General features: G+C 42.6%; 1 protein-coding gene across 3 annotated transcripts; it reads right to left on the bottom strand.

Moving 5' to 3' along the window:
* Window positions 1-17,787: 17,787 nt before the first annotated feature.
* rnpc3 (RNA-binding region (RNP1, RRM) containing 3) lies at window positions 17,788-24,867 on the bottom strand. 3 transcript variants are annotated; one of them, XM_053859902.1, is made up of 16 exons: window positions 24,794-24,858; window positions 24,149-24,311; window positions 24,034-24,081; window positions 23,860-23,969; window positions 23,664-23,753; window positions 23,445-23,556; window positions 23,057-23,125; window positions 22,532-22,674; window positions 22,234-22,359; window positions 21,778-21,926; window positions 19,539-19,712; window positions 19,303-19,397; window positions 19,164-19,222; window positions 18,291-18,423; window positions 18,130-18,194; window positions 17,788-18,028 (listed from the first exon to the last, which is right to left on the bottom strand). In XM_053859902.1, the coding sequence occupies exons 1-16, from the start codon at window positions 24,832-24,834 to the stop codon at window positions 17,998-18,000; spliced, it is 1,608 nt and encodes a 535-aa protein (XP_053715877.1). In that variant the 5' UTR covers window positions 24,835-24,858; the 3' UTR covers window positions 17,788-17,997. The 3 variants fall into 3 exon arrangements, with proteins under 3 accessions (XP_053715877.1, XP_053715879.1, XP_053715878.1); XM_053859904.1 differs by having other exon boundaries at window positions 17,789-18,028; window positions 24,784-24,867; XM_053859903.1 differs by having other exon boundaries at window positions 17,792-17,863.
* Between the last annotated feature and the right edge of the window lie 2,925 nt (window positions 24,868-27,792).

Genomic DNA, 27,792 nt, shown 5'->3' with positions numbered 1-27,792 from the left:
ACACACACATCCACCCAGATGCTCCTCAGAATCATCTTCACTGTCCAAAAATGGTCCACACTAGTATGAAACAAGAGGAATGTTTTTCATCGAGCCACGTGGCTATTTAATCATCGTATCCTTCTGTTAAAATAATAAGAGATAAATGTCCACAGGAACTAGAAAAGCACCCAGAGAGTGCAGACATCTGCCACGGCATCTTAGCTCCCAGCAGCGCACTGTTATTCTGAGGAGGTGTTGAGACAATGACAACTGTATCAGCACAATGAAGAGATGTGTGGTCCCAAACTGGAATGACTGGTGGGGGTCACCAGAGATTTGAGGGGCTGAGATGCAGGTTGGCAGAGTGTTAGGCGCCCCTATGTAGAAAGATGAAAATTAGATTGTGCTCGATTTCCATTGTCCCCTGGCACAAAAGGTATGGTAACCATAAATGTAAAACTAACATCAGAACCATAAGTAAAAATGCTACTTGCAACAAAGCAAGTATATTTGTGGGTTACCTTGAATTTAAGGACAGCATTCCAAGTTAAAGCCTCAATGCCATCCATTGGAATTAACTGCTACAGTCTTTTCAATCCATCTCACTTTGGACAAAGAGTGGGTGTCCTCTGGAACCATTGGGCACCCAGGGCCACGGTGCAAAACTGTGGGCCACAAATGGAACACGAGCTGCAAGTTTGAGACCCCTCTGAGCAAGGACCCAGAAGTCGTACTGTTGTGTTATTTTGTCAAACAAACATCTGTCCAGATCAGTACTTTTTCAGTCCAGACAACAAAACACAACAAAATGAACACTGGAAACTTCGAGACCCATTTATGCTCAAAGCTACATACATACATATTTTCTCCATATATCTGCACATTTCCACAAAGCTTATGGATACGGACCAAACCAGCAGTACCACCGGAAACCATGGGGGGGCAGTGTTGTTGTTACGACGTGATATGTAGCTCTAATGAGACGCGAAGAAGACATAACAATGGTGGAAATTCTCCGTCCTCGCGATGTATTTAGCAACCTCACTGACCAAAGATTTGGGAGGTTGGGATGCAGGTTGGCAGAGTGTGAGTGGTTGTTGCTCCTATGTAGAAAGATGAAAATCAAATTGTGTTAGACTTCCATTGTCCCCTGGCACAAAAGGTATGGTAACCAGAAATGTAAAACTAACAGCAGAGCCTTGAGTAAAAACGCTAGCTAGTGGGTTTGCTTGAATTTACCTTGAATTTAAGGTAAGGTAAATCCTTCATGCCATCCATTGGAATTAAGTTATACAGTGTGGTTTTGGCTCGGAGGGTTGCAATCTTTTTAACAAGGGGAGGTGTGAACTCATAACCAAAAAGGAAGGAAGGGAAGGTCATATTGTCGTGGTTTGTTCGTAGGCAGGCAGGTAGCTAGGAGTCAAGATGTAGAAAAGACATCATAGGTGACGCATCCCATTCGTGTATGAATGACTCCCAAGGAGTGGATTTTCTCCAGGATTAGCTCCAACAGGGATGCGTGATTGGTGCTCCAGGAATCCAGTTCCCCGGGGAGAACTATCACTCTGTTGATATTCCATCCCTTTTCCTCTCTGATCACTGATCAACTGATTTGTTTTTCTGAACTTAACACAGGAAAACTTGGCTGTAAAGGGGGGAAAAAAGGGTTTGTCACTTGGTCTCAATAGAAAGTGAACAGTCAAATTGGTGAAAATAAAACACAGCTGCTCCAGCACCTTTGCTGAAGACGTGTAAGAGGACGAGGCAAAGAGCTTGCAGCGGGATGTTACCGCACACGAGGATTTCAGTCAAGTCCTCGCCACCCTGGCTTCAACCACTGAGGTCGAAATGGTTCATGGGCTGTTCAGGCTGATTAAACAGCAGAGATTTGTAATTGCTTCAACAGTGCCCCCCAGTGGGAGCTATGCTGACGTCCACTAAAGTGCATTTTTATGTGAAGCATCAACATTATTGAGATAAATAATTATGTCAAATTTAAACGCATTTGTAGCAGTCAGGCACAATAGTTATGAAAGAAAATGTTATTTATCTCAAGATACTTTCCCACCAGGTTGATGCTCAGTGATCTTTCCAGAGATTGCAGTTCTTTCAAGTAAATCTCGACTAAATCCTGGCGCTGCATATCACGCTGTGTTGGATGCCGTCTGCATCACCCATGTTGCCTTTGATCTGTGGGAACAACAGGGGTATGTGGGGCCACGAGGGGACGTGCCACCACTGGAATGGGACAGGACTCTTCAGAAAACAGGTCCGGCTCGGTGAGTCACATGAATAGCATGAATAACACTGGGATTGATCACTCAAATTATTTTTTATAAGAGAGAGCGTTGTTTTTCAAAATTTAAACAGCTGCATTCCGAGAAAATGTTGTTGTTTTTTTTTAAGCTACCTGCAAGTGTTTCAGTGCAAAGTTTAAATTCTTGTTCATGGAGTCAACAACAAAGCCACTGGATGATGACATTGGCTGAAGATGATGTGCCTGAAGGCATCTTAAGTTTCTTGTGGAGCCTGAAGACAGAGATATACAGTCAGCACTGGAGACGAGTGGCGACTAATCGGCAGGTACAGCTTTCACCTCAGCTCAGGGCCGAACATCAGACAAGCAGCTAAATTATTGAACAGGTGGAACCGTTGGGGGATGGCGGTGTCTGCAGTGTCCTTTTCTTCACTGAAAGTCATCAAAATGTAACTTTGGGGAAAGGGCACTCACACAAAAGGCTCAAAAAAATCGTATCTTTTGTGTCGCCAATGCAACCATGTTCATCTTCATTTCAGTTTCACTTCAACGTCTCATAGTTCACGAACTCCCCTCACTGGCCTGTTAGAGAAAATGATCCGTGCGCACAGGTGATGGGGTGAGTTTTGGAAAATGTAATTGTGACCTTGTAAGAACAGTTTGAGAGGTTCAGAGAGAGAGAGAGATAGAGACTGAAAGCAGGTAGCGGTTTGCTTCCTCAAACACATGGCGAGTGCCAAAGTTGCAGTCAGCTGAAACCGACGTGTCCTTTGTGTGAAGGCGAATCACTGACCTCTGACATAAATAACAACAGGCTGGTGTGAAGCTGCAGGCAAAGAAAATGAGATTTGAGCAGACGATTTACTTTTTTTTGTTTCTTCTTTATGGTCTTTCTATCACTTAGTATGTGTTTACCAAGAAGCAAAGAAGAACATTCACACTTAATTACATTTCAAAAAGTTAAACTGCCGTACTTGTCCACACAGACAAGTCTTAGCCTCCCGAGACACAGTTACTTGTGAAATGCTCTTCCTTTTTTTGTTTACTTAAACATGGACAAACTGGTGATGGGCTTGTGAAACTTCATGAAACAGTGTGCTCATTTTTGGAGTTCAGCAGGTGGCGCTCTACATTTTAAAATGATGTCAGATTTCATTGATATGGTTGTTCATGACTAAATATTTTAGAGCAGAGAGTGCCATCTAGTGGGCTCTGAAAATGAAGACACTGTTTCATGAAGCCTCACTAGGCCATCACTAGTTCAAACACCACTGCACACCAGTGAAACCAAACGAAGAAAACTGACCTCTGTTTCTGTTTCGGATATTTTTTATAGTTTGTAGACATGAGTTCATACAACAAAACCCTCTTCATCCCCCGCCCCCAGCAGATTGACCTACTTTTTTAAGGCGGCTCCAGAGGCACGTGGAAGTCGCTTGAGTGTGAGCTGCGTGTGCAAGCCTCGACAAGTCACAATCATACCTCAACTTTACTTTACTTGTGATTTGAAATGTTGTCAGTTTGTCCAACCCAAACCCTCTTTATAGAGATGAGAGAGAACCAGACGATTTTGGTTCTTAAAATTAAATAAATTCTCACGTGTGGAGACTGTTCTAACATTATTCTGAATATTGACATTCAATATCATTTTAAGCAGATATGGGAAATTGACAACAGGCGATGATGACATTTCACAGCACGGTGTATTTATTTCTCAGAAAGAACATTATCTTGAAAACAATGGGTAATATGAAACTGAGTGAGTTTTTAATCTCAAGACTTTTCACGACACTGAAAACCTTAATGTTCATCTCCACCACCATGATTCAACTTTATGGCCCAGAAGCAAATTAGTGGGCGGAACAGGAAGTGACCAGACTTGATCTCCCCCGACTAACACTACCAATCTATGCAATAAATCCCAGTGCAAGAAACAGCTTTGGGCGATAATTCGGTGGGTCACCGTTGGAAGCAAGGAGGCGGGATGGATTTTACTCAGCTGATATCACTCCAAATATAGTTATATGTATAGAAATATATGCCAGAAAAGTGTAACAAGCATGACACATAGGTGGAGAAACATGCATTCCACTGCATGCTAATGCCAGGATTACTAAAAAAATTAACTTGAATAAAATGTTTTAATAATGTATTGTTTTATTTATAGTGACAATGCTGAAAACTGACATATTGCTAGATGATGATATTTAAGATTATCAAATCTTAAGGGTGTCCGGAAGGTTTTTTTCCCACCACGGTACATCGTCTGCATACAGTGAAAGTTGACAGACTCAGCTTTGAATTGGCACGTTGCTTTTGAAGAGGTGAATGAAATACCGCCACTGATGCCACTCCAGGGTTAAATACACTGCCTTAGCCTATCCTGATGGTCCGTCAGAGTCACATGTGCTTCATCTTCTTCACATCCTCCTCTGTTGGATTCTCCAACCTCATTGGTTGCTTCCAGAAAACATTAGTTTATTAGTGGTGCTACAACCTTGAAACCCTGAAAAAGCCTTTGCTTTAAGAGCAAAAAGTCTCCAACTTTAACTTCAGTTTGGATCCGGATTACACCAAAAATGTTGAAATATAAATGCGTCCGTGTTCCGTCACTCCGTCTGGAAGTTTGATGGTGCCAGTCAATCACGTCTGAGCATGTGCCTGTGTTTTCTCTTAAGGATGCCTGTCAGAAGAAGCATTGTGCCGAAACTTCCTCTGGACTCACAAAGGTGTCACAGAAAGCAGGAGGTGTCAGCGGCTTGTCATTGGCAGCAGCTTGAAACCTTGAAAAATACCTTCTCTGGGGATGGAAGGAGGACGAGCGTCAGTGTGGATGTGTGCGGAAACCTTAACTCACTTCTGCCTGTTGCGCCGAGGCTGTCAATCCTGCCGACGGAGGGTCCGCAGCCATGATGCTTCTCATCTTCAGAGGTGACGGCTGTATTATCCCGGCTGACGCGCCGCGACAGCCGCGGATCAAACTCCTCTCCTAATTGAAGGCTGACAGTGAAGGTTTGCTCTCTGGCAGCCATGTTGATAACATGACAAAGGTAAAGGATTATACACATTTTGGCACTTAGCCCTGAGCAGACCTTCGACAAGCCTGACAGCCAAATCTCTTTGACGATAGCAGTGAAGTGGTTACATTATAGTCTCTGGCTGCAATTGAGCGAAAAAGTGCCAAGTAGCACCAAGTCAAAAACATCTATTAGCTAAGGAAGGATTGAAATTGTTAAAACCACTAAAATGTGAACATGTTAAACATCATGTCATGGATAAATGGTGTATAGTTCTCCAGTGACGTGAGTTTACTTTTAAGTCTCACTAAGACTCTCTTTCCAGTTCATATGAATATGCTTTTAAATTAAATTAAATTAAATTAAATTAAATTAAATTAGTGATTGTCACTACTATTATCACCTTTATTACTACATAACAAATGTGTTTAACTTTGATGTCTTATGAAAACTGATATTTTCATTACAAACACATTGATTAGCTTCAAAATGAGTGGTGGGCTTCAGTTTTATTTTCAGAGCCCACTAGATGGCACTCTCTGCCCTAAAATATGAGGATTTGATAAACCATTTCAATGAAACCTCTCATCTTTTTGAGCCTTAAAAATGAGGACACTGTTCCACGAAGCCTCACAAGCCTGTCACAGTTCAAGAAACACAAACTGCCCACTTCCACCACCGACTCACACCACAGGGCTAAGTTTGGTTTTCGTCTTGAAGCACAAACCTTCACCCGCTTTCCGATCTTTCAAAAAATTCCCTTTCATCTGCATCATTTTTTTGGAAGCCACATTTGAACAGTAATATTCGTAGGTCATGACGACAAACTGCTTTGTTAATCGAATATATAGTGAACTTCAACTTTTTGAGTTCAACTCTTGCGTTCTGTATAAAACTGCTCGGTGATCCAGATTTGGCCCCCCGGCCCTGAGTTTGACACATGTGCCATGTATGGAAGGGTCACTCAAAGATTAGGGGTTGGAAACCGATCAATGAGGAGAAGGGGGACAAGGAAGTTAGATCTGCAGGCGATAGCTCTAAAAAGTGTCATATATAAAACATAAACAGTTGTTTATAAATAAATCCGATATGTATCTACTCCATGTCCATTTGTAACGTGTGAGATAAGACTACATAGGTCGATGACGTCCCATGCCAATATGAAAATGTTGTCGCACTGACATCAACGCCTTATCTGTTTGCTTTTGTCTGTCTGAATCTTTTTTGTCTGATCTTTGGGTTCCCTTCTACAGAGGTTTGTTTGTGACTTTAAATGGCAACATTGTTGCATGAGGAGCAAAAGCCAGGTGCTGTAAAGGTGTCGGATCAATGTGAACTGGTCTTTCATCAAACCATCTTACATCAAATCCAAATCCATCATCTTGGGCTCAGCACGTTCCCCACCAAGTCAGACAACCAGAATTCTTCGATGGCTGCACATTTCTGCTTTGTGGTCTCAAGTGCGACTGGAATAACCAGAGACTGAGGTGAATCCTGGAGTGTTTCATGACAAAAATGACTCTCTATTAAACACATTGTTGAGTTCATGTCACCATCAGCAGGAGTCAACCGTCTCTCCTACACTGCTTCAAAGCAGCGTCTCTGGCACAGCTTGACTGCAGCTGCAGCGTGGAGCGCGGATTTCACATTAAATAAACAAGGCATAATTGTAATTTAAGATCTAATTAAATCACGAGGACCAGGGAATGTTCTATTTAAATCAATCTGCTTTCTGGAATCAGTATTATTTTGCTGCTCGAGGGTCTCGGGGGGAGGCGGCTGGATTGGCTGTGGTTGGAATTAATTCACTGGGAGAGCCTCAGTGGAGTAGTCCTGTTTTCAGAAGCGTGCGTTTCTGACAGGTGATTATTGCGCATCACACTGGGATTGACCTCAGAGAGCGCCGTGGAGCAGGCTGGAGGGCCTCCACATGTCTCTGTGTAGAAGGTTGTGGTACCTTCCTCCACAAGAGCGGTGGAACAGAGCGCCGACTGAAGCTCCGAAACTCAAGCAGTCTGTGTCACCAGCAGATAAATGGACTCAAGGACGCAACTTTGAAATTTGTTTTTTTGGTTTGGTTTGAAAGCGGCTCAGGATGTACCTGTAAGATGCCATTCTTCTAAACTGTTGCCACCAAACATCAAACAGCAATGAATCAGAATTTGGGTGAAAGCTCAAGTCATTTGACGCCGTTTGACTCCCATCGATAAGCGTTGAGGGAAAGCGTCCACTGCGCCAGACGGCTAATTTTCAAAACAAATGACTGTGTGTCAGTCAAGTCCGGGAAAGAGTTGAATGACAAATAGCTGCCGAGGGAAGCAGCTGAAATCGAGATGTGATCGGTGTAAACAAGTTGTTGAAGACGAGGTTCCTCTCGCCGAAGAGTCACTGAGCCAGTCAGCGTGCTCAGCCTCTCTGACCCCGCCACGTCGTAATCATTCTTGATACAAGGATTCATTTCTAATTCAAGGCGGAATGTGGGTTGACTCTTTTGTTATTAACTTTGCTACAGCAGGGGAAGCCATTCAGGATTATTTCACTTTCATGATTGCTTTTGGCCTAGCAGGTGAGAGCAGATAGCGCAGGGAAGTTTACACACCGCATTGATTTCTCCGGCGATATTGAGGCAAGGGCTCCCACGACGTTCCAGCGGGCTCCCTCGGTGGGGCTCTCTGTAAATCTTATTAGAGATGGGAGTTGATAGAAGGCGCTTCCATCCATGATATGGAGGAAAGCAAAGCATTGGAAGGACATTGTTCCGACTCAGAATAAATGCCAGCACGGAAAGTTCTGAATGCGTTTCATAAATCGGTTTCGTGATCTGTGAATGACTTAGAACTCATATATTGTTGCTGAAGCGTGTGTTTTAAACGGTTATTTGAACTAGTATACCTCAAGACTTGATGCGCTAACTGCGTTGGAGTACTTGACAAGTGCGTCATTTTTGATTGACACTTTCCTCCTGCGGTACAGTTCAAGCTCAGTTAAAAGCATTGTGACACATGTATTTTAAAATGAAAAACATTTAGGTTCTTACTGTCATGTTTAGTTTCTCTTGTGCTTTTATTTTGTTATTTCCTGTGTTCCTGTGTCGTTTCCTTCTCTTTCTTCAGCTTCACAGCAGCGCAGCTGGATCCCATTCCACTGATCAGACTCCACTGACTTCTACACCTGGATTCCAGTCAGCGCTGCCAGATGGTTGCTTTGCATACTCATGGTAAGCACTCCGTCGACCCTCCATTCTCTCGTGCACCTGTTGTATATTTCTAAGTTCCATGTGTGCTTGATCTTCTTTCTGCCGCCTTCTAAGCTTGTTCTCCTCGCTCAGTTTTCTCGCTTCTCGCTATTTGATTGTGTGTAAGTTCTTTGGATAACTCACCCCATTGTGTGTGTGTTTTCCACCACAGAGCACTTTCAGTTTATTTGGTCTCGTGAGTTAATTTCCGAGTGCATTTGTGTTCTCCCAGTTAGTTAGCTGTGATTTATAATTCGCCAGGTTTTCCCCTGTCCTTCAGTGTATTTCTCGGTCCGTGTTCTGGTTGCGGCGTCCTTGGTTCTCCGTTCCTGTGCGCCTTTTGAGTTCTTGTGACATTGTTCATAAACCTTGTTAAATCCACCCTCGCTCTCCCGAGTCTTCTGTCAGCCTGCAACAATTCAGCAACTGGGTCTGATCCCATCGACAGACATTACATGACACTCACCGCTGTATGAACAAAAAAAGAATCCTTGTTTCTAATTATTTGTTTTTAAATCTAGATGCCCCTTGAATTCCAAGCAGCCAAAGCTATGAAAGTGATGTGAACATAAAAACACAAAATGTTTACCTGTTGCTTCTTGAGCCAAACAGATGGAAGAATGCATCTAAAAATTGTGTTCCATCGTAATGAAAACAATCTTGAGTCCAAAATTATGAAGGAAACAGTGTCATCTACTGGGGTGACGTTACTGTTTCCGGAGTAGAGATTTGAGAATTTGAAGATTGAGTGCATGATCATGTTCACTGTGCGATTCGATTACAGTCACAATTGCACAATTTTAATGAAGAATAATAATTCATTCAAAGCAAAAATCCAATAAAATATACACAAGAATTTAGACAGATTTAGCGGAATGTGATATTGCTGAGTAGAATCACAAAGTGCAACTTGGTGGTAACCTTCATGTGAACATTTAGCCTGTGAATTATCTTAGCATATGGCGAATAGTGTCTAGCCACAGTAGCTAAGGTGATTTATTTCTCATGAAAGGGCAGCCTACGCTGGACATGTGAGAGTAGGTCTGAGATTTACTCGCACTGTCTTCAAATTTGGTCACGAATGTCACGAACGGCATGTGACTCAGTTACGGGTGACTCGATTAAAGTGCCCTGAAAATGCATATATCAGCAATAATCTGTGTGGTTTAACCATGGCTTCTATGCTGATTCAGCAAGTACAGAAACGTAATAACGTGCCCCCTAGTGTTGAAAGCCGTTCCACTGACGCGTGTAGATACTCCCCCAGTGGTGCTTGAGCTCCAACCCTATTTCCCTCGTATTCTCTGCATGCGAAAAGTGCCTCTTTTTGAACACATTTTTTATATATTTATTTAAACTAACAGTCGACGCACCTTGCGCTTTCGCCACCAGTCGAATGCAAATGAGCTCTGAATATTCCACATGGAGAATTTTTCTCAAAATACACACGGTATAGTGGATTATTTCTGTGAGAACAGAAATGCTTGTCCTCTTTGGAGCACCAGCCCCTTAAAATGTCGATCACCTGGGGTGCGTTTTTAGCAGGGTGTGTCACCGTGTTGAGTCGCTTGACCTCGCCACGGTTTTCCATGCAGGATAGGGGGCGCTAGATTACGACAACAAAAGGCACCCACTCGTGTTGATTCCTTGTAACAGCTTAAAGATTGCTCCACATATTTCCAACTTTGAGTGTAAACAGGAGACGATAGAGAGTGGGGAAGGCAGTTTTAAAAAAAGGGATGATTTTGATCTTTTTTTTGTGGATGGCACCAGCACTGACAATTGCCGGCTGCGACTGCGAACGTCTTCATGACTGCTTGCTGTACAACCCTCCTTCAAAACTCTCCAGGAACAGAGTTAACATGACACACATGCCAACACAACAATTGTTGAGTCAGCTCCCAGTTGGGCGCTAGCTAATGATACCGGCTTACGCTGGATGGATGGCTGAGCTGCGCCTCACTTAGGAGCCGAAGGCCAGCGCGGCCACATGAAAAGCACAACACCGGCCGCGCGGCGCTGTTTGGCATGCAGCTGGGATTGTGCACGTTCGTCACATGGAGTCACTGGGGGAATACTTTCTACCTGCGCTGATCACGCTCCGGCAGCGCGCGGCCCTGAGAAATCAACCTGCAGGATTTATAGATTTACCTTAGATTGGCTGGCCCACATTTGTACCCCCATAAATAGCTTTACAGCTTTGCTAATGCCACTGCTGGGAATAAACAAGGTTACGGTGGACTAGATGACGCTGAGATTTAGTTGGCAAGTCAGACAGCAAATGGAGGAGCAATGACGGGGGGCAGGGTGGGAATAATGAGGAAGGGGTGGGGCAGGCGTTAGGGATAAACACTTTACAACAGGTTTTGCATACAAATATAGCGTTTATTGCGCTGCCATTCTTATACATCTTCAAGTCATGTCCTTGAACACTTTGTGAAGAGGTGTCGACGGGATGCTGTCACTTAAAGAAGCTGACTGGTTCATGATGAACCCCGTGGGGGATGGATGGACTGGAGATGCAAAATGGAGTCTCTAATTCTGTTGTCTGTTGTTCACACACTGATAAACTTCGTGAGTTAGACAACACCCCCAGGTCACCAGTTTATGGATCTTTTCCATCTAACACAAGTCCATGTAGATCACAGACCAACAGACGCTGTTGCACTGCAGAAGGTGACCTGTTCAAACACTGGTCCACTGTTCTGCCACTGCCAACTGAACGTGTCCCTCTTTATATTGCTTATGTAACCATGAGTCTACAACTCAAGGCCCGGGGGCCAAATCTGGCTCAGCAAATGATTTTATGCGGCCTATAAAAGCTGAAATCAAATCCAAGACGAATTTAAAGTGCACTGATAAATAGTCTGCAACAAAGTATGTCGATCACAAGATCAGCGTTCAAGTGGAGATTATAAACGACAAGAATGAATGTGGAAAAACCTCCCCAAAGTGATGCAGATTGAAGCAGTGAAGAGAGGCTAGACTGAGATGGTTTGGACATGTGCAGAGGAGCGATAGCCAGTACATTGGTAGGAAGATGTTGAGGTTGGAGCTGCCAGGCAGAAGGTGGAGAGGAAGGCCACAGAGGAGATTTAGGGAGGTGGTGAAGGAGGACATGAGGTTTGTAGGTTTGAGAGAAGAGGAAGCAGAGGCCAGGGTGAGATGGAGGAAGATGATCCACTGTGGCCAAGAAGAAGGAGGAGAAGAAGAAGGAGGAGGAGGAGGAGAAGAAGAAGGAGAAAAAGAAGATGTTGAGGTTGGAACTGCCAGGCAGAAGGTGGAGAGGAAGGTCAAAGAGGAGATTGATGGAGGTGGTGAAGGAGGACATGAGGTTTGTAGGTTTGAGAGAAGAGGAAGCAGAGGACAGGGTGAGATGGAGGAGGATGATCCACTGTGGCCAAGAAGAAGGAGGAGGAGAAGAAGAAGGAGAAGAAGAAGATGTTGAGGTTGGAACTGCCAGGCAGAAGGTGGAGAGGAAGATTCGGATGATTCCATCTGACTTTGAAGTTTCGGTCCTTTCTGTGACTGAGCTTGACCTGCTTGAATTAAAGGCCTATAACTCCAGGTGCTTTGACATTTGGATCTTAAACTTTTCTTTTTAATTCATTATAAAATTCTACTGAAGTGATTCACAACCCTAACCCCCGACCCAAATCACTCCTTCCGATCTCATCCAAGTCAAGCAGCATCAGCAACACCCCATGGACATGAGACGTGAATCTGCTGACTCAGCATTATAATGAGCTGAACAGATCACCTAGTTTAGGAATTTTCCAAATCCAAAGCAGATTTTGACCACAGGAGTCTGTTTAATAAACTTAATAACTTTGCAACTAATTCTTGCCAAAGACATTTTGTTTTAATTATTCAAGCACATTACTTTGCTTCCATCTTAAATGCTACTCATTCAGACAACTTCATGAAAGTTGCAAGGTCCAAGGGCATGAAAAATGCATGCGGAAGCCATCAGTCCCTTCATAATGAATAAGCTTACCTCAGAATTGACACGTTTGCTCCATGAGCGACTTGTCGGACTGGACAGACACTCGAGAGTTGACTAAGCATTGTGCCTCTCTCGCCATTTTCTCCTTCAACGTCAGCAAAAAGCTCACACTTGAGCTGGTACTGGCAGGAAGAAAAGTCAGTGAGGGACATCAATTGTTGATGTTGCTTTCGGTTCACGAGTGGGTCAGCTGGTACGAAGGGATTGTTCACGAAAGAACTGGTGTATTTACGATGACCAAATCCGTCCTGGCCGCTGCCTGATCTGTATGACTTAAGTCACTAATGTCTCTGGACATGAAGCCAATGCACAGAATGAATAACTGTCACTACTATCGGAGGCGTAACAGTGACACAAGTAGAACCAGTGCTGTCAAAGGACCTTTTCTTCATTGAAACCCCACCAGGATTATGTATCTGGACACTGCTTGTTTGTAAACATGGTAACTCTAAAACTGCCATGTTTCAAAAACACATTCAGGGCTGCTTAGAAAACTGCACACTCCAGTGATTAGATTTTAGGGACCTGTATCTTCATTTGGGTTTGAAAACATAATGACATTCAAACGCGGCATAAAATCAAACCCCTTAAAGTAAACTTTAGATTAATAGAACATGGATCGACTTACAGTTTTTCAGGTTCTGTTATTCAGTTCCTGAAGCCTCTTCTTCATGTCTCCTGGGTGTCTGTTTAAGAAGATCCGTGGCGCTACTGCCACCTGCTGTCCAAGTGCGCTAATGGCATTCTGAATATTTTGACCATGAATTATGTTGATGAAATCTGTGCATAGCCATAAATTATGCTTTAAAAAAATTACAATATAGATGGAATGAGTGCTCGATCCCAGTGCCTTTATGGGTTTTTGTTTGTTTTTGGGTGGTATGGGTGAAAAACATCATTCATTCTGAGATGGTAAACAGCGGCTGAGACAATGGTTGTATGAAACCAGCACATTATATACTGGCACTCTTGTCAGAATATTTGAAAAATTAAATATAGAATATTATTGATATGACCCCCCCCCCCCAAAAAAAAGGAAGGAAAAGGGAAGAAAAAAATGAATGGATCAAAATAATTAATCAAAACAGAAGAACATAAATTTGCATTATTTTATTCTATAGTTATAAGTATACTTAAACGTTGATAGTGTATAGCAAATATATATATATATATATATATATATATATATATATATATATATATATATATATATATATATATATATATATATATATACACACACACATGCGCAAATAAATTATTTCTCAATTTTTAAAAATCCATAATATTATAAACAAAAAATACAAATAATTTCTGTCACCAAATATCACAATAACATAAGGGACATTTTTTTTAACCTTCAAATATAAATAACTTTACATGCAGCCAAATAAACTGTAAAAAAAAATTCAAAGTTTTTGTTATTTTGAAAATATTTTTGAACAAGAAAATAAAACCACAAATAGATAATAAGTCTTTATTGTCCTGCATCATAAACTAAATGCTTTTGACGACGTTTCCTCTGGAGCACAGCCAGTTTGGTTTCAAGTTGTTCAGTTCAGCATGAATTATTACCAATATTGAAACATAACCAAATCACCTTCTGCCACCAGCGAACAAGCAAAAGGAACATTGACTGAACAGATTCAAATGGGGATTATATCAAAACACAATATCATCTAAAATATTGAAAAAAAAAATCGTAACATATTTATTACAGTTGAACGCAGGAGCAGCAGGATTCATGGCTGTGGGTGGAGAAAGCAGATGGCAAATTCAGCATCATTACACCCATTGCGGCGAAATGCGAGATTCGGAGAGAAGTTGGCAGATGTACCCGAACGAAGAGATGATACTGAAGGTTTGAGGCGACAGGAGGTTACAGAAATGTTAATCTTCTGGTGTTTTCACGTTCACGTAAGGGCTTTTTTCTGATAACACCGAGAGCCAGCGACGCGTCTTCCTGACGTCTTGATCCATTAGAGGCTGAAATGTGTCACAAACCTTCGGGCACTTATCCACACTGTGGCCATTTATGTCAGTCATTTATTGCCTCGAGTCGCTTGCTTCATTTAAGTCAATCCTCAATTAACAGCTTCTTTTCCTTGTGTTATTGAAGCTGCTGAAATGATATTAAATTGGCTGGTCTCGTGGTTAATTGCCAGCCATTTCGCCAAACCATTTTGAGTTTTGAAATTTCCGGTCGCACCTGAAGGCGCAACACAAACACGCCTCTGTGATGCTGGAATAATCGCAGCTGCAGTCTTCAACAGACAGAGCTGCGCAGAGGAAAGGAAGAACATACATCTCTATCTGTGTCCACTTACAAAAGGTTATCTTTCATATTGTTCAAATGCTCCTTGATAAATGTCCCGGTGACTCTCAATATTTCCCCCACAGGTGGCACATTTGTCATCATTGAGGCGGCGGGTAGAGTCGGGCACAGATGGGAACACCACCCCGACTCTGGCGTTGACGTACGAGCTGGAGGCCGACCCAGACGAGCCAAAGTGATTGATAACCGTGCGTCTGCTCCTTAACCACAGAGACTCATCAGCTGCAGAGTGAAGTTGAAAATCAGGAAGGTTGCAGACCACTGGCTATTAGTCTTTGTACTTGTCGCCACTTTTATGAAGTGCGGTTTGGTGGACGACGTGATTATAGGGAAGTTGTGAACAGCACCATCAACTCCAGAGGAGCCAGACTTTGAACAAACAGCTAGGGCTGCTCCGATCGATCGGTCACCGATCGTGATCGGCCGATTTCAGCGTGATCGGTGAATGCAGATCGCTACCCGTCACTGCCGATCACAACAACTGATCACATGAGACAGACAGCGCTCTGATGAAGCCCCGCTGGTTGCGATGCGTCCGCTCCTCCTTACTCGCTGCTCACTGGGCAGCAGTATGTCTGCTGTGGAGGTTCTTTCAATCTGTCGTGTAAAGTTTGCATCCTGCAGCACATGCACGGGAAAATGCTAGGAAGGGAAGCACCTTCAAATGAAACACGGCATTTAAAGCGCCAGCACTTGATGGAGTTTTCTGGGCAGCAGATGTTAGCGCAGCTGACGCTTAGCAACGCCCGCCGGTCCAAGCATGACATTCGAAATGATAAGAAATATTTATTAATTTCACCGAGCCAGATGACCAGCCTTTCCCAGGTGTCGGTGACGCAGAAACGACCGGATGTGTCGCCGTTTTGGAGTCAGGTGCAACGTTCGTCAGCCACCTAAATCTGAAACTTTTGAAAACATCCGGAGTGAATGCTGTGCTCTCTGTCTCTGAGTCCCGCTAAAGTATGTAAATATTTCACAGACATAGCACAGTCTGTAGTGATTCACCTGTGACGTCTTACAACGAATTAAATGTTTTTCAGTTGTCCTTTTGACAGAACAATTGCTGGATTCAGCAAGGTTTTTCTATTATTTCCACATTGAAGAGGTATATAAAAACGTGTCTGAGTTAAAATGATTTAAAGTTCTCTTTTTCACCTCGTGTACACAGAAGGTCTCATCATTTTCATTTCGTATTCATTGTCAATCCATGTGATCGGCAGCAAAAATCCTGATGGGAGCATCCCTACACCACAACCAAGGCTCTACTCAGTCACCAATGATCCGAGCTCACTCAGAGAAGACCATGTTTCCTCAAAGCAGGGTGGAACTTCACTTACAAGGACTGTTTTAAAACAGCAAAATTGAATGTATTTGTTCTGCAGTGACTGAATCCAAAGGGTTGCTGTCACACTAGAGATGGGCCTAAGAGGCTTCATGAAAGAGTTTCCTCATTTTCAGTAGGTGGCGCTGTAGGTTTCATTGACATGGTTCCCAAAGCCCATCACTAGTTGCAGTTCCCCAAATTATTTTTGCTCTATTCAGCTTTTTAGAGGCATTACTTGGTCGTGCCAGGCCAACAAGCTAACATTTTTATTTTTGTTGGCCTGTAAACCACCTTTTCTTTGGCTGAAAACACGTTTTATGCACTGTTCACTCACTGCTGTATAGTTTGCCATGATACACGACAACAATAGTTCAATATTTATTTTGAGGACACTACAGTGAGGAAGGTCAAACACTGCAGACATACCAATGTATTTGAGCACATATGTAGCATATTCATCCGCACGTAGCACATTCATCCGCAGTCAGCAAGTACAACCACGAATGAGAGACTGGGGATTGATCCACCATCACCAAGGTCTCTAGCATGACGGACAGGAAAGTGAATACCAGACTCAAGACTACAGACCGGATCAGCAAGTTGGAAGATGATTGTGTCCCTCTGATCTAGCAATACAATTTAAGAAGCCAAATCCTAAGACATGGATGCATCCTTCTTCCTATTCTCTCGAAACAAGGGCATTGTTTCGAGAGAATAGGAAGAAGGATGAGGAATAAATAAGAAAAATAATAATGAAAAAAGGGAAGAAAACGAAAAACAAAGAAAAAAGTAAAATTGAAGAAAAGAAAGAAAAACTAAAGAAGGTAAAAAGATGAAAAAGAAAAAGTTAAAAAATGGAAAGAAGCAGGCACCTGTTGTGAGTTGAATCCCACCACACGTTACGTCCACTGAAACCAGTGCTGTATATTTAATTACTGAGCTGCGGTGTGTTGATGTCATGTTAGGTCAAACGAGAAACCTCTTCAGATGTAGAAGCTCAAACCACAAAACCACACGGCGGCGGCAGCAGCAGCAGCAGCGGCAGCTTGTCTGCGCCTCAGTTTTGGCTGAGCTCCGGCCTCATCCATGACGGCGCCCGGGCTCTTCTAAATAAGCAATAACGCCGTAAACCAATCACAGGGCGCTAAACTGGGCGAAACAAGTCCCCGAGCAATATGACGGTGCTCTTTTCATTTTCAAGATATATCGCAAACATGCGCTGCCATTTGACTGACATGGGGCGCCGGTACACGGCACAGATATGGCAAAGAAAAAGACAATTGGATTCCCCAAATCTTCAGATATGATGGATCCCGGGTTCGCCCTGCCAGGTTTGCTCGCTCTCATCACAGATGGGGCCAGCCAGGATTGCGAAGGTAAGCTAAACCAGTCCAAGCAATTTCTCACAGGCAGCACTTTGTTTGGTTTGTTTGCCGTCTTCTCTGGATAGTGGCTTTTTCCCCGCACGGTGTTGACAGGCGACCATCTGCTGCTGAGCCAATCTACAGCGCCTATCACTTCCACTCTGTTTACTTCCCCTTCAAGTTTCAGGACCGAAGATAATTATCCAAGTTCTACTTAAGTGTTCCTACCAGTCAGGCATATGTTGACAAAACAGAAAGAGAGCACGTTGGGTTTTTTTTTGTTTTTATCAAAACGCCTTTATTTGGAAATAAAAGATGAGGACGGTCATTGGATGGAGGTCACCTGCAAGAAACCATTCCAATCATGTCGAGAAATATTGTAGCTGAAATAAAAGCCTCTGTTCTGCTCTGAGGTAAAACCATTTAACGTCATATTAAGCTCCAAAGGATATTCCCAACTTAAGGATACAAATGGTCTCAGCAGGGCCACAATATCAAACCTTGGCATCTTGAATAAGTATAGACACAAAATCATAATAAAACACTAGCAAATACAGGAAGTAAATTAAGGGAACTTAATGGAGTCGCGGGTTCCGGAATCGTACTCACTTCTTTTTCGGCCCTTTCTTGGCATCGGCGCTGTCTGGCTTGGGTCGGGCTGACCTGGCAAATTGCTGGAGATTCACAAGTTAAGGTTACAACGGCACAAATGCGAATTAAAATAGAAGCACAGCTGTGTTTAAAAAAACAAAGCTTGAGGAAAAGGATACGACCACGAGGGGTCGGTCGTAGAGAACAAAGCCGTTGGTGTCCCGCAGAGCCTTCTCGGCGCTGCGCTCGCTGGGCAGCCCGACGAAGGCCTGGCCTTTCATGCGACCCTCCTTCATTAACACAATGTCAAACCTGAGGGGACAGCAGAGCCGCATCATTATCACTCTGAACCGGCCGCACAGTCAACATGGCACCGCCGTCTGACATCAGATCGCTGCTAATACGATTTTGCTGTTTTACCAACATTTGCCCAGATACAGATGACTAGAATCAGCTATGTAGCTTTACTGCACTTCATTATTTCTGCTTCACTTAAAGGCTGCTTCAGGTGAAGGGACTACATTTAACTGGCCGCATGTGAGTAGTGCTTCTTGTTTAACACAGCATGTTCCCACTCTTAGAGAGCGTGTTTTTAACTTCATATTCTCAAAACACCCGGCTTTTTTGACCTTGTGATCATAGCAAATTCAGAGCCACACTTCACCGACCCATCTATTGTCTATGCCTGTGCTGCTCCGTGAGGCTGAAGAAGAGCTCCCTCTGATGGATTTCATTCGTGTCTTGCCAACTCCTTGTAATATTCTAAATCTGTGTCGAGACTAGTTCTCCTCTCTTCATGACTCAGGTGAAACCTGTATTTCGGGTAGTGCTGAGCCACGTAAATCCAGCGTCCCCCGTGATCTCGGCATCACGTCGGATTCTTATTAATAGCATAACCGGCAGTCAGCATGAATTACTAAACACTCTGGAGAAAGTGACAAATTGTGGCAGTTAAAAATAGCTGGGGAAGAGCACAGGAGGTGAAATAAGACACTAATGATGCCAATAATTAACAGGAAGATAGATAGATAGAAAAAAAGAAGAAGCCCTACATGTTCCTCTCAGCCTCGGATGAAAGATCAATGTATCTGCCGTAGATGTACTTCAAGTCCTGCAACACAGATAATGAAAAAGATGGCGACTTCGTCAGCTAAATGAACAGACTTCAGATCAGCTTTGGGGTCCACTCACCTTCTCCTCCACTTGCTTTGCGATGTTCTTCACGTAAAGCCGACACGTTGGTTCACCAGCTTCGTAGTTTTTATACACAGACATTCTTTTCATTTCTGTTTTAAAGGAAACAAAGCAGCATGGTGTCATTCATATATTGTAGAAGTTAGAAATGAAAATACACTTAAAAAACAGGCCAGTTTTAAAATATCCCGTAGTAAATTGTACATGAACAGGGGCTGAATTCAACACTTTACCATCTTTCGACAGCCGTCCTTTCTCCAGCTCCTTTCTGGAGATGACGTCCGAGGGAAGGTCGGCCTCTTCGTCGCTGCCTTCTTCCTGGAGTCCTGACGCCTTCGTGCTGGGATAGAGCTTCCCAAAACCGTCTGGTGCTTCCTTACAGCTGTCATCATCCATCTCCTGCTCCACTGCAAACACGACAGAGAAAAAGATGTCTTCGTTAAAATGAATCTCCGAGCTCAAACTTGGGGAAGCTGCTCTTCACTTCCATCATGTGCCTACAGTTTAAATTTACATAAACTGGAAGGCATTTCTCTTCAAGCGCAGACAGATGGAGAGCGTCAACAAAGAACATACGCTGGAAAAAAATCACTATGACAATATTTATCCACAGGAAATTAAACACACTGTGAAAGCTGATCATCGTCCTAACATCTTGATTAATACAAAATAAATTTAAAAAAAATTTCCTCCCTCCCAATATTCATTAATGTTTCACAGATATTTCCATTTCCCAAAGCAAAACTTTCAAAACTTCTGTTAAATGTGGGGACTGAAAGCAAAACAAACTATTAAATGAGTTGCACCGCAAAATGAGAGTCAAACTAAATGCTGCAAATTATACAGTATTTTTGTATAAAAAATACATTTGAAGTGACGACTGACATTGCCACGTGTCCCCACACATGCCGCAGCGAGTCACCACACACCCACAGAAGAGATAACGCGCGTGTGTCGTGAGCATCAGAGCAGGAAATTTTCAGGAGAGCTTTTCTGATACACTCCGGACCAGATCGCTCCTTTCAAAATTATCCCTCACCTTATCTGCCCCCAGCCCTCCCCCTTTTCAATTCAAATACTTTCTTGTTTATCAGATCCCAATGTAGCTCCTGGGCGACTCCCCCACCACCACCCCATCCAAACAAGTCTAATCCAAAAAGCCACTTGTCATAGTTTATCTTCCCCTGCCTTTAGGAAATCTTTTGTGTTCGACTTTGAGATCTATTTTACGTTTCAGGGGCTTGCAGGGGAGTGAAGTTGTAGCCAGAAAGGCGGCAGATAAGAGGGAAGTGCACAGTTGACGGGTAACACAGACACAGCCCCCAACGACATTTGCTCACCCAGATAATAGTAAAACCTTCCCCCCCATCCCCCAAGTTCTTCCTGTGATGGATTGTTGTGTTAGACTGTGTACCAACTTCACACATGGGCTCCAACTTGATCAACAAAAGTATCAAAACATTCCCTGCTTCACTATGATAATAAACATGATCTATGGTAATAATGAAAGTCTCACACTGCCTTCCCTGCCGACAACACAGTTAACTTATAACACTGGTGTAAATCTGCATTTGCTTGACTCAGGTGTAAAAAATAAATAAATAAAAAGACACCAGAAGATGAACCTTTTATGAGTGACAGTGAAAAGTTTGCTGAGAATATATTTCCTCTGTATGACAAACATTATTAAAAGTACATGTGAAATGTCTAACATGTAAATGTGTTGGATAATTTAAAGAAAATAACTGTGTAATATTAGCAGGACATTTCTCATTACATCAATATTAAATTACAGTTTGCCAGTCTGGAAAGTAAAATCATTTAAAGGACCTAGAAGCAGTCTAGAATAAAACATCACAGAATGAAATCACACTGAGGTGACACCAGGGGCCTCCGACCGCCTGGTGTTATTCACGTTAAAATTAAAATATATATCTGCTGGTGTTCTTTTGATTTTAAGAACTTTCTTTTTACTACCAAGGCTAATTTTAAAACAGTCAATACAACAGTGCTACCCAATACTGCAACAGTGATCCAACTTTTTTAAGACTCTTGACATTCATTTTATTGAGTCCAATATGCGCATTGTGTGTTTCACTTCATTGATGAATCTAAGCATGAAGATGAAAAATAACACTTTTTCAGAGCACGATTTCAGCTTCCCCACATAATACAATGTGATGTCATAAAAAATATGGAAAAGCTACATTTAAAAAAAGTATGAAACAAAAAAAAATATTGTTCTACGCACTTCAATATTCATATTCTGAATCCTCTGAAACCTTCTGAATGCGTTGCAACAATAGAAAATATTAGGTTTGTAATTCTTCAATAGCATCCACAGCCACATGACTGTCGTCATTATCTCAAATGAAAAGAACTCTGATTTGTTCAAATCAAACTGTGAAGCATGTGAAGATGTCTCTTCATCCCGGTGCACTTGAAGTAATGGATCAAGTGGCGAACACCTACCTGAGCTCTCATGATGCTGCGACACTTGACCCGGCTCACTTCCTTCCACTATAGCTGCCACCTCTTGAACTCCGATGTGGAACTCAATTTTCTTCGGTGCTGCCGCGTTGGGCTGCTCGAACACATCCGACGGCTGCATCGCCGGAGCGCTGTGGAGAAGAGCAACAAACCTCACTTTCTTTGGCTGAAAGATTTAACAACTGCTGACAACCCATCGCTTGAGTGTTTTAAGGACCATTGATATGATGGATACTGTGGCGAACAGCAGCGCGAACCTCACTGTTTGAGACGCTGTTAAAGGTTCGTCGGTTTAAACTGAATTGTGTGTGGTACTTTAACTCATCCCATGGTTGCATGTTTCACATAGAGAAACATATTGTCAGAGGGCTTTCGTCCTTTTTCAGACTGCAGCTGAATATGTCTGGTGCAGTGACGTGCATGAGTGCTTCTGTTTACCTCTGAGAGTCAAGTTTGGGTGCATACAGGAGATCCTTGATCTTAGGCTTCTTTCTTTTCGAAGATGTTTTTAGTCTCAAGGGTCTCTTGCACGCTTGGTTGACCAGGCCCATCAGACGAGCGATCCTGATACAAGCAAGCGCAGAGAAGAGAAGGAAAGACAAGCTTTAGCGCGTCATCAACATTCCTATGTCAGTTAAAGAATTTACCTTTATAAAACATGCAACACAGCTGGCAAAGGTACCTTTACATGTAATAAGAGCGTTCACAACACTAAATATTAATGGTGAGTGGTCACCTTTCCTTATCTTCATCATCTTCACTCTCATATTCTGATTCCTCCTCACTGGCTGGATCGACGTCACGCTCGGGTAACGGTGGATAGTCAGGAGGGAACGGGGGAGGAGCTGGCATGGGTGGTGCATGAGGCAGGCACTCAAACTGGAGTGGAATATAACCATGGATCACAGAAAGGAAGGTTTCTCTAAAAAAGGCAACATCCACCTGACTATCAAACTCAGAGAAATGGCTATTATTGTTATCACCGGAATTGTTCCATATGATTCCCCAAAATAATATCTCACCATTGTGTCATCCCTTCACAGGAGAGGTCATTTAATAAGAACATAGAGAAATTCTCAAGGAAAATAAAGGGCATGCAACAAGGGACTAATAAGAGGCAGGGCATTCAGTTCAATGGTTTTGTGTGATTGATGCTTGGAGTCAAAGACATTTGTCCTCCATAAAAGAAAAACAGGAACTACTTGCAAAACTTTGGAGACATTTTCATGCTGGTTTTTGTCTTATACGTCAATGGACTCACCAGGGGAGGCCTCGGGGTGACCTGCCCAAACGGACAAGGCAAGTTCATCTTGTTCATGAGATGAAGAACCTGCAAAATACACGCGTTAGATAAAACCCGCAAAGCTTTCTACAGCATCAAACACGTCTGAAGACACAGCGAGTACAACTGAAATTCATGGAGTCATCCACTGAGGCCGAGTTTCTCAGCGTCACACCAGCACCCCCAACTGACCAAAATGGATATAGCAGTTTCTTAAAATCATAGGATAAAGAATAGCTAGTGAAATCCCAATCCATAATGTAAATACATGTCAAAAAGCAAACAGTTAAAGAGACATTACACAACAAATTTTCATTTGAATGGTAGGAAGAGTCAGTTAGAGGAAGAGGAAGAACAGTGTACTCACTTGAACATAAAACTTTGGCACAGTCATAAGAACGTGAGAGATATTGGTCAGAATGGCAGGTGAGAGTGGCGGGTATAAATACTTCAAAGTTGGATTTGGTTGATAATTTAAACTGGAAGCGAGAAATACAGGGAGAGCAAATGGGACACGTTAAAAACAGAACACAGGGGAAAACAATTTTATGTATATATAACTGGTCGCTTTCACTAAGAAACTTACCCAAGGGCAGGTGCAATACCATTGTCAAGCACTGGAACTTTTGGTTTCTGCATTGCATGTTTCTTCTGTTCTTTTTTGATAGGTTTCAGTCTGGTGGAAGACAGAGGCTGTCAACTAAGAGAACTGTGACAGAAGATGCTGCATATTACCGTCCTATGAACTACTGTATCGTGTAGCAGAAAAACAAATGACATACTTGTCTGATAAAGGGGGGTCCTTTAATATAGTAAAATTATCTTCTTTTTTGGCAAATGTCACAACCAGTGTATGGTCAAGGATCTTCAGCTGATGGAGCCTACCAAGTGCCTGCAACATAACATCAGTGAGAGGAGGGACAGAGCATGACCTGCGAACATGTTGGAATACTCACCTTTGTTGCAGCGTTGTTGCTTCTAAATGTTGCAAAAGCTGTATGTTTCTGTGGAGAAGAAAGTCTGTTATGAACACAAACTTTAACAAACACAACAAGACTTCAGCAAACCTACAAGCGGGCCATGATTGGAGAGGACCTTCACAGATTCCGCTCCGAAATATTTTAGCAAATCCTCTTTATCGGCAGGAGAAAGCTCAGCAGGTAAATGCCGCACTAAAAGCGTTTTAATTTCGTTTTTCCCAGCATGATCGTCATCATCAGGATGGTCCATTATCCTGCAACAAAAAAGGAAAAAAATGAATTTAATGTGCAAACGACAATAATTAAACGATCAGACATTCGTGTCTTGTTGTCGTTCATAGTCGTTTAGATATTTAGTGGCTCGCATGGATTAAATGTATTTCATTCTTTTGTCAGTACTGAGAAATGTGCGGGCAAACGCTCGAGGTTCTTCAGTTGAGGCCATTTGCGGTGTATTCCTCTCTTTAAACTAGCAAAACAAAGCAGAGAGGGTATTAAAAATAACGAGCACATTGTGTCATTTGTTTGTCCAACAATGAAATAACTAAGCTACAGTTAGCACTTCGCTATGAGTAGCACGTAAACGTGATTTGGAATTAAAATACATTGAATATTTTTGTGCAAACGGGCTAAAAAAGTCAAGTAGTATTACATAAATACCAACTAGGAGCATATTTATACATGACTAACGAGCTTGGAAGCTTTGAAGAGGATAAGTTTGCCTACCTCTGCTTACTTTAGTAAACACAACGTCTTCCGCTGAACTCTCACTCGCATCTAATGTCTGAGCTGACGCCCGTTGTCGCCCTCTACTGTACGGGAGTGAAATTGCAATGTCGGCTCATTCAAAAATAATTCCGATTACTGTGTCTGAAATTATACCAATATATTGCTGGTCATAATATTGCATACATCCACCTTTATTTATATATGATTTATCAGCTTCGTTCACACAACACCCATATTAATCGTGATCCTATATCAATATTACAAGAGCAAAAAAAAAAGTTGTCTTCGATCAAAAACGCATAAATCCATCCTTGAACTAAAACATAGTGTTTCTCTTAGCTGTTTCACAAATCGCACGTGTGATCCCGACCACCAGATGTCAACCTTTTCCCATTAAAAGAAGACTGACCTTCGAGGTCAAACACCAGAACAGGGTCTTGGAGAAGAGCCGACTTCATGAAATTATTCGTGGATATAAATGCAAAATAAAACGTAAATATCCAGTTAAATTTCACTGTACTCTGTATAAATCTGTCCAAATATAAATGTATGATGACAGGTTGAGCGGAGTCTTACGAAGGCCTTAAGTTCTCCTCCTCCCCCCGCAAAGAAATCTCCCTTACACTTCTCGTGATGCCTCCAAATTCCTGACCAAATGAAACCTTTTCTTTGAGGAGCGGGGCAAGGGCATTCCTCATCATGGGGACACAATACCCCCTTTCACCGTGGCCTGGCTCTGAAATTTCACAGGTGATGGGAGGAACGATGGACACCCGATCCTCCCTCTTCCCTCCGACGTAACACATCAGAGCGAGGAAGGAGGTGGAGGCTGACGGAGGGTGAGATGCTCATCGGGAATGTGGCAAGAGAGAGGAACACTTTCAGGAGGAGAGGGTGTTTGCCTGCCCTGATGGCAGGAGTGAAATACACTCCACCATAAAGTTTCCATTCTGTCAATCTGATCATTGCAATATTAAAAGCTGTAACATTAAATTGTATGAATTTGTAATTCAGAAAACTATAACAGAAAAAAAGTAGTGAAAATGAGCAGACGGTTTTAATAACCTTCAGTTGAATACACACTTGTTTGAGGGACCTTCTCCAGCTTTAGTATCTTCAGTGTCTTGACTTATCTCAGTTCAACTCAATTGTTGCCAAGTTACACTCCGGGGATGCCATCAATGGATACAGTTTTCTATCCGATGGGGAGGGGAAAGGCTGGACTGGTCCTCAGGTTTGACCCAGAGTCACCTCAAAGCAAGTTGAAATGGAATCTCCCTGTCTGGCTGATATATTGACTATTCAGAAATTGCATCTTTAGTCTTTAAATACCAAAATATCACCTTCTAACTCAGGTATAGCTGATAAAATATCCCACTCAGGTAATTGTTGTCCCTTCATTTTATATGCTGCCACTGTAGCCACAAAGCAACGTAAGAAAAAAGTTCCACTAAACGTTTGGACATCTAGAAAACATATTAACTGTAGTCACCTCCATGACTTGGCAGTGAGGGCAGCCATTTACAGACAGTAAACTCAGGTCATGTCCAGCCTCCCAGGTTTTAAATGGACTCATTCATGACCAGGGCAGGGGCTGCGGTGGGTATTTCCAGCAGCCTTGATGAAACCCGTATTGAAGTGCTCTGCTCCTGAACACATCATGGCCCTATTGTGCATCTACAAATACCTTACAGAGGAGCTTGTGTTATTTACCCAAGGAGCAGGGTTGGGTTGACCTGGATTTCACATCTTCTCTTTTATATTATTATTTAGTTATATATATATATATATATACACAAGTACATACAAGTACAATTTAATGCAGCTCGCCTTCGGAGCCCTTTCCTCAAGAGTCTATTTCCCCTGTTTCGGTGTGTATGTGTGCGGGTTTGTGTGTGTTTGACCAAGTCTAAGTCTCAGATTGGTGTGGAATGCGAATAGCAGTGCGCTAACTTCGCTTTTCAAGTCTACTTCAAGTCTCGTGTAAGCTCACCACCGACTAAACTGATATGGAGGAGAATTCTCTGCGGTCTTTGTGATGTCATTTTAATAAACTCACAATTGCTTAAAATGTCTAGTAAACGTGTGCAGGACATTCGTGGTTTGAGTATAATATATGGAATTATTTACATGAAACTGACGCTTTGACGCAAATAAATGCTGTTCAAGTTGTATGGAATTCAACCAGAAAAGGCTCCCACTCCATCTGCATCCATCCATATCACTCCTTATAAGTGATACGGACGGCCATGAAGTGGAAAAGCTGAGCTCTCCATAAGGTCACAGGTGGCATCATTGAGTTTGTTTTGTGTCCACGATCCAAATGATCTTGCGAAAATTGAAAAGAGAGTTTATTTTTAGGGTTTTAAATGAAACATGGTGGGAAACTTAACATACGCAGGATGTCTTTTGAGTCTTGTCATCATTAGCATGCCAATATGAAGGAGTCAAAGCGAAAACTAAAAGCCTGACTGTGTTCTATTACTACAGTGAAGACAAAGAAGACAGGCCTGGCGCTTATTATTGTGCACGTGATTCTTGTTTGACTGCTCAGACGCCGCATGCTGGACTGATTTGAACTGGGATGGCAACAGAACATCCAGCTGACAGACATGTGGCCGACAGATGTGGAACATTTGCAATGACAACACACTTGTCATATTTTATTCAACAGATGTTGTGGCGATCAGCCTTTCTGTAGCGCGTTGCTCAATAACTCCCTCCGTGAACCTCTTAAATGAGCCATACTGTACCTCTCATATGTCTGACACACAGCGCTCAAACTGAGGGTGTGGCGTCGACTGGAAGGCGAGCGAGACGCTGATAATAATCAAGGATCACATGGTCTGATATAAGCATTAATTCGAGGGCGTCACGGTGGGAGATAAGAACCAGGCAGGGTCAAAATGATATACATTTGCTTAGTTTCTGCTTATTATTTCCATCCAAGGTTATAGTTAGAGGTGAAGAAACAGAACTAGGCTGCTTGGTGATGTAAACTGAAGC

The sequence above is a fragment of the Synchiropus splendidus genome, chromosome 3, assembly GCF_027744825.2.
Source record: "Synchiropus splendidus isolate RoL2022-P1 chromosome 3, RoL_Sspl_1.0, whole genome shotgun sequence".
In the NCBI taxonomy this organism is placed as follows: domain Eukaryota; kingdom Metazoa; phylum Chordata; class Actinopteri; order Syngnathiformes; family Callionymidae; genus Synchiropus; species Synchiropus splendidus.
This window is presented reverse-complemented; position numbering and strand designations above follow the sequence as displayed.

Excerpts from the sequence above, each read along its gene's own strand:
- rnpc3 (XM_053859902.1), bottom strand. The coding sequence starts at position 24,834 with ATGCGAGTGAGAGTTCAGCGGAAGACGTTGTGTTTACTAAA. Across the intron at positions 23,970-24,033 it reads GCAACAACGCTGCAACAAAG|GCACTTGGTAGGCTCCATCA; the intron begins GTGAGTATTCCA and ends GTTATGTTGCAG. Across the intron at positions 23,754-23,859 it reads GACCCCCCTTTATCAGACAA|ACTGAAACCTATCAAAAAAG; the intron begins GTATGTCATTTG and ends GTCTTCCACCAG.